We start from the raw sequence: 6761 nt of genomic DNA, 5'->3' as shown, positions 1-6761 counted from the left end.
CCCAAACTTCCGTAGATAGCAAATGTGATTTAATCGGCTTATGAAACATCCGATATTATAGTAAGCAGCGAATTACCTGATATTTTAGAGGCACATCACGAAACTGCACTAACCAAAAATATAGAAGCGAGGTAAAATACTCTAAGCATGCACTACGTGCTCCAAACCGCCCAATATGATGAACTTTTGTCTCCGAAGTAATTAATCCATTATTAACACAGAAGCACGTTGACTTAAGGAAAGCTGAAACCGTATAAAGCAAGTTTCTGAAATCTAATCATTCTGGGAGGATTGCAATTTAATGCTCTACAACTTTTTAATGCACTATAATACCAAAATATTCTTAGTTCACAAGATATAAGAGAGAAACTGAGAAAAGTCCGAAAATTTTGGGATTTGTGGCCCCCCTTCCAGTTAGCACACGGTCAACGAGGTTGAAAACTTGGGATAGGCATCCTGGTGTGCACTTTAGAATATCTCTAGATAAAATGTGATATCGACTGGACTAATAGTGTACTTTGACAATTCGACGATAAGTTCAAATCAAATGAACTTTAAATAGCCTTGTCATTTGTCCACAGTAAGTTCACCAATATAAGAGAAAGTAAGTAATTTTCGTTAGTACTCTAAAGAATTTAGGCCACTTTTTTTAAAATTAAAGTAATTCGTTAATAACTTTATTAATGGACATTGTAGTGCTTCTTTTAAAAAATTCATTTACGATTTTGACATAATTTTGTTCACATGATCAAACCTTTCAGTATTTAGAAGTGTTTATGCAGTTATTTTTTTTATTCAGTCCCTAAACTCACCAAATGTTGATGAAGTATTTCCTGTCTTGTGTGACAGTTCTGTGTTGCACACTCGTTGTGACCAATGCGAGCCTGGAAATCAAGATAGAACAGGGAGTACTGAAGGGATGGTTTGATATAACTAGGAAAGGCAGAATTTTCCGTTCGTTTACGGGAATTCCATTCGCGGAGCCGCCATTGGAAGCGCTTCGTTTTAAGGTACTTTCTAGTGCCGTTTAAAATTATTTGTCATGCTGTAATCTTGTAGCCACCAGTTCCAGCTAAGCCATGGCAGGGTGTTCTGGATGCCACAAGAAGTCATGCCAGTTGCCCACAAGTAAACGTATACATTGGCGACTTCACCATAAAGGGAGACGAAGACTGTCTATACCTAAACGTATATGCACCAGAGGTAAAAACAAACAGTTTACGACAAACATTTCTTATTCGTTCTATAGAATGCCAAAGATCACCCCCTTCCAGTGATGTTCTTTATTCATGGAGGAGGCTGGATGTGCGGCACCTCAGATTCAGAGCTCTATGGAGCACAAACACTATTAGACCAAGAGGTCGTGTTGGTTACAACTAATTACAGGTTAGGTAAGTGAACAATCTGCAATTGCGTGACTGCGTAAAACTAAGATCGTAGGTGCACTGGGTTTTATGAGTACCGGTGATTTAGTTCTACCCGGCAACAATGGATTGAAGGATCAAAATTTGGCCTTAAAATGGGCGAAAAATAATATTAGACAATTTGGGGGCAATCCCGACAAAATCACGATCTTTGGGCAATCGGCCGGCGCAGCCAGCACCCACTTTCACACTTTATCACCACTTAGCCGAGGTAAGCACCTGTGCGTTTGTGATGCTTTGCAATAGAATCTTTTAGATTTGATATCGGGCGCTATTATTCAAAGTGGAAGTGCCCTTGCACCTTGGGCAATCAGCTTGAAACCACTTGATTATGCAAAAAGGTTGGCGGGCTATGTAAACTGTCCAAATCATTCTAGTGAGGCAATAGTAGAATGCATGAGGACTGTAGATCCATACGAAATCGTCCAGAAAGAGCAACGGCTGTTGGTAATTAAATTACTAACTCTAGATTTTGCATACACCTAGTAATTGTAGGAATACGGCTATGACCCCATGATTCCCTTTAAACCGGTAGTGGAACCGTCTCATGAAGGTGCGTTTCTCACTGAGGAGCCAGCTGTAATTATTAGATCGAGGAAAAGTGCTCGGGTGCCCCTAATGACTGGTTTCACAACAGAAGACGGTGCAATTAAATCTTCTGGTATATAACCGAACCGTATTTGATCACGATTTTACAGTGTACTTGTAGCATTATTTAAAGACGAGAAATTGATTGAAGAACTGAATTCAGATTTTAACAGAATCGCACCATTGATTTTTGTATATGACCAAGCCACGTACAATACAACCGGGCTTTCTGAAAAGATCCGAAAGTTTTATCTTGGTGACAGACCAATTGACGAATCCTCCAAGGCACCATTGACTAATGTACGTCAGTCACCGCACCTGTTAAAAACTAATACTCATTTTCAGGCCTTTACCGATACATGGTTTTATGTTGCAACAGACTCAGTAATAAGAATGCACACTAACTACTGCAATAATCCAGTTTATTTTTACCTATTTGGATACCAAGGGGGTGCAACCTTTACTACAGTATTTAAGCATCCTGAAGACCAATATAACTATGGCAAGTTTTAGATTTCTTTTTCATTGTTTCATTGTTTCTAAGCGAACGGTTTTTACAGGTTCTTGCCATTGCGACGAACTAATTTACTTATTTCGCCAAGGATATGTGGCTAAACCAAGAGAAGAAAGTGAAGAAGATAAGCGCATGACGGATGTAATAGTCGCACTGTGGACTAATTTTGCAAGAACAGGGTAAGAGTTCTTGTTACAAAATGTAATGCACATCTGCAACTTTTAGCAATCCAACACCTCCTAATGATAAGTTATTGACAATAAAATGGAATCCTGTTAGTAGCAAAAAACACGAGTACTATCTCATAGATAAACATGGCCGTATGAGTATGGGGGAAAATTGGGAGCCCGGAAGGTTGAGCTTTGCAAGGAAAATTAAGTTTAATTCCAGGTGGAACGAAGTCAGAGATGAGTTATAGGGAAGATTAAAGTTCTTAATGAAATAGTACGTTGACAAATAGTAGCTATTTTGATTCTTTAATATCACACCTTCTGGCCGGTTAAATATCCCAACTTCTTAGCGCATTTTTGAAACAAAAATACGCTATTGACTGGCTGGAAGTCCTGCAGAACTCATGCCTTAATTTTATTTTTAATGTTCCACTTCTGAGTGGCATTTTTTAATGGTAGCATACAAAGGAATTGGGTTCAGGGTGTTGATGTTCACATGTAATATTCTTCCTGGAATTTCCGTCGTCTTCCCTTGTTTGAAGTGCGTTTGGTAACCTACCTTTTCGTACTTTTGCTTGCCAGCTAGCTCACATAACACTGGGTTATAAATAGCACAGATTTCAGTCGATTTCTTTTTCACTTATAAATAATTTCATCATAAATAATTTGTAACAAAAATGTGGAAAGAAATATTATTAGTTCAAAATTGACATGCTAATTCCAAAAAAAGCTCATTAACACTGAATTACGTTTATGACGCTTAAACAATGAGTCAAAAAAACAAATCCTTACACCCTCTTTGAAAAGACAAAAAACCTACTCCTAATTAAGTTTCAAAATATCCCCATCAAATAAAAATCTGAATAATACATATGCTTAATAATTCTATACCTAAACAAATTCAAATTCAATACATACGAAGTATATCTTCCCATTTTAGTTTTTCAAACAATACACACTCTAACTAAAATTATGGAGATTATAAAGAAATCGTATCTTTATCGGGAGTAAATACACAAGAGCTTGATTTTTAATCGTATGATTTTATTTTTACACGAAAGTTTTGTTGCAACGGAAAAAGAGGAACGATTTTATCATGTGCTTTTGATCGAGAGTTTTTTCCAGGAAGCAACAAAATTTGAGTGAATTAAAAATAAAATTATCCTGATGTAAAACCAGGATCGAGTGTAATTTAAGAGGATTAATAAAAGACAGTAAATTTTACAACCACTACATATTTTACGCATTCATACGCGCATTTGTATCGCTGGCAAAAAGCTACAGAACGTTTAATCGCCGATAAAAAGCTGCCTACCTTTTAATCAGATAAAAAATCATTTGATTGGTTAGAATATGAAACAATCACCAAGCTGATTGGTTATATATTAATGGAGTGTATTAATCACTGATAAAATTCGTTAATCTCAGCTTATTGCTGTTGTACTCCTTTCAGAACAAGCTCACGTAATTGGCTTATGTAATAGGGCTTTTGTACTGCAACCCCAAAATAATTTCGATCTTTGTTTCGATTTCAACCCGAACCACGGGCTCTTAAAAAATACAGTAGAATAGAAACTCCATCCTCGGTAATTTTGATCCTTTTTGATGATTTCTGCCACTAAAAATGCAAAGTCAAGAAATCCGAATTTTGGAGAAGTAGTATACGGAAAATCAAGTATGCAATACGAAAGCTTTTAATTAATTATTCCTTTACACGATATCGGAAAAATATGGGAAATATATCAGACTTCACGTTCTTTAAGCGCGCTTCTTTCTAGATAACTTTGAACGCCGTCTGTCGGTTTTTTCTACAACTGCTTAAGTGCTTACCCAGCGGTAATCCAAACCAAGCAGCCTAGGCCTAATCCAGTGAATAGAGGGGGTTATTTTAAAAAGGGTCCGGTAGCGTTATATTTTAATATGTTGTCTAGGATAGTTATTAAGTGTTTAAAATGCAAAATGCACAATTCCCCTCGTTCTGCGCCCGCCGCCATATTGAACAATCCGAAAAATCAGAACTTTCGTCAGATTTTTGCTTTTACCTTCGTTTCAGTGCACTTGAGCTGCAAAAGAGTTCTACTCAATATTGTAGAGAATTAGATTTCCTATAATTTACTTTTTTTAAATTTTCTCTCTAGGACTGATAGTTACGGATAATGGCATCAAAAGCAGAGATGTCAGATTACTATATATGCTTTATCTGGAATAATGATCTGCTAGGAGCCTCTATAAGTGCAGTGACACGTAAAGAGACTCAGATTTTACGTAAATCCGCTAAAAAAAAGGGCAAAAAGAGACCAAATCTTAACGGGGAGAGAGGAAATAGCACATATCAAAAAAATATTGCAATGAGGCTATGATTTTTTTTAATTTTCTTGAAAAGTGCATAATGTCCTACAAAGAAAATTTAGAAACGTCAATTACAGCAAATTTAATTCTTTACAACATTGAGTAGAACTCTTCTGTAGGTAAAATGCACCGAAACGAAGATATAAGTGAAAATCTAAAAAAAGTTTTGATTTTTCGGTTTAAATTAATGAATAATAAATACAAACGTCGCTTTCATATAAATTCATATACCTATTGCTTTGATAATGGCCATTAAAATTATATGGCCGAAACATATAAATATATGTAAGCCAACAACAAGATTAAAAATAAATTTGGGAAAGACAACGATTTCTTAATTATACATCCCAAATATAAGAATATGGATCATCCACTTCATTATAATTCTAATATAATATTTAAATAAAATCAATTAATACTATAAAAAAAATTCTAATCCGCTAGCGTATTTTTTTTTAAATTTTCATTAGATTTTATGAATATTTTGTTAGCATTGTATTGTATTGATAGTATGTCCCCTTCTTGTTGCACCCTATCTTCTTTCATAATATTGTTCGCTTTTTCCGTTCTATTCTTCTTTCTAGTGTTCTTTCCTTTTTTTCTTTTTTCCTCTTAGTGTTTACTCGGCTCCTCCGTTCTCGATTTCGTCATCCTCTCTCTATCATTTATTTATTTATCATCACCGGCTTTGTTTCTTTCTCTACTTCTCCAACTCAACTCCTCTTCTTCTCCATTATTTACAATTGCTGTTTTCTTTCTTCTCTTTCTCCTTTGTCCCTTCTCGTTGCTTCTTCCTTTCACTTTTTCGTGATTCTCTTTCACATCCTACTCCCCTTGTTCCATCTTTTCTTCCACTTCCTTTCGCACCTCATCTAACTTTTGCTACTCCTTTTTTCCCGCCCCTACGCTTTCTCGTGTATACTTCCCCTGCTTCCCTTCTTCTTTCTTTTTTACTTTTTAAACCTACCAACATATATTTTCTTCTACCCCTTCTCTTCCTCTCTTTAACCCCTACTAGTCTTCTCCAACTCCACCCTCTCCGCGTTTTGTACTTTTCTTATATCTTCCTTTGAAGCTTCTTCCATTCTTAGCTCCCCCCCCCCCCCTATTTAATCATAATTCTGCCTCGCTATCTTTTTTGGCCTTCTTCTCCTTTATCCACTTTTCTCTTTCGTTTAGTGTGATTCTTGTGTTTCCATAAAATTGTTTGCATAAATAAATTTCTATTCTTAGTTTTTTTATTATTATAACTTCAGTTACCCACCTGTTGCTTGGTGTATATTTTCAACTGAAAATTGTAATTTTAAATAAAGGCGCACCAACACCTTTGTGCGAATGATAGAAGTTCTCTGTAATGGGCTACAGTTTCCCAAAACTATGACACAAGATTTAGCATGTGAGATAATCAGAATTGAATTTCACAAAGTGTATCTTAAGGCAAAGTGCACGGTGTAATTCTATATCAACACATTCGGTTAGAGAATCCTCATAAAAATAATCTTATTTCTTATTATCGATGACAAACCGTCACCAAGACTTCCCAAGTCATTACACGGCTAACGCGTTATAGAATTCAATTACGTAGAAAAACTGGTCGCTAAATTTAATCAGAAACTACAAACCTTTGCTTCCTTTTCCTATTTAGTATTAATTTCGTCATACTGTTATACTCTTCATCATTAAGTTCATGTTCATTTTTAAGTTACAATCTCTCTA

The 6761-nt window shown here is 35.7% G+C and overlaps 1 protein-coding gene across 1 annotated transcript; it reads left to right on the top strand.

Annotated features, from left to right (window-relative positions):
• The first annotated feature begins 458 nt into the window (after positions 1-458).
• Positions 459-2985, top strand: LOC116170839 (esterase E4-like). Its single transcript, XM_031487367.1, has 11 exons — positions 459-604; positions 800-1010; positions 1060-1203; positions 1250-1391; positions 1441-1635; positions 1681-1871; positions 1920-2085; positions 2134-2312; positions 2358-2514; positions 2573-2705; positions 2752-2985. Exons 2-11 carry the CDS (start codon positions 816-818, stop codon positions 2942-2944), a joined length of 1695 nt encoding a protein of 564 aa, XP_031343227.1. The 5' UTR covers positions 459-604; positions 800-815; the 3' UTR covers positions 2945-2985.
• The last annotated feature ends 3776 nt before the right edge of the window (positions 2986-6761 follow it).

The sequence above is a fragment of the Photinus pyralis genome, unplaced genomic scaffold (genome assembly GCF_008802855.1).
Source record: "Photinus pyralis isolate 1611_PpyrPB1 unplaced genomic scaffold, Ppyr1.3 Ppyr1.4_LG5, whole genome shotgun sequence".
NCBI classification, from domain to species: Eukaryota; Metazoa; Arthropoda; class Insecta; order Coleoptera; family Lampyridae; genus Photinus; species Photinus pyralis.
Note: the sequence above shows the minus strand (reverse complement) of the source record. Positions and strands in the feature narration are given on the sequence as shown.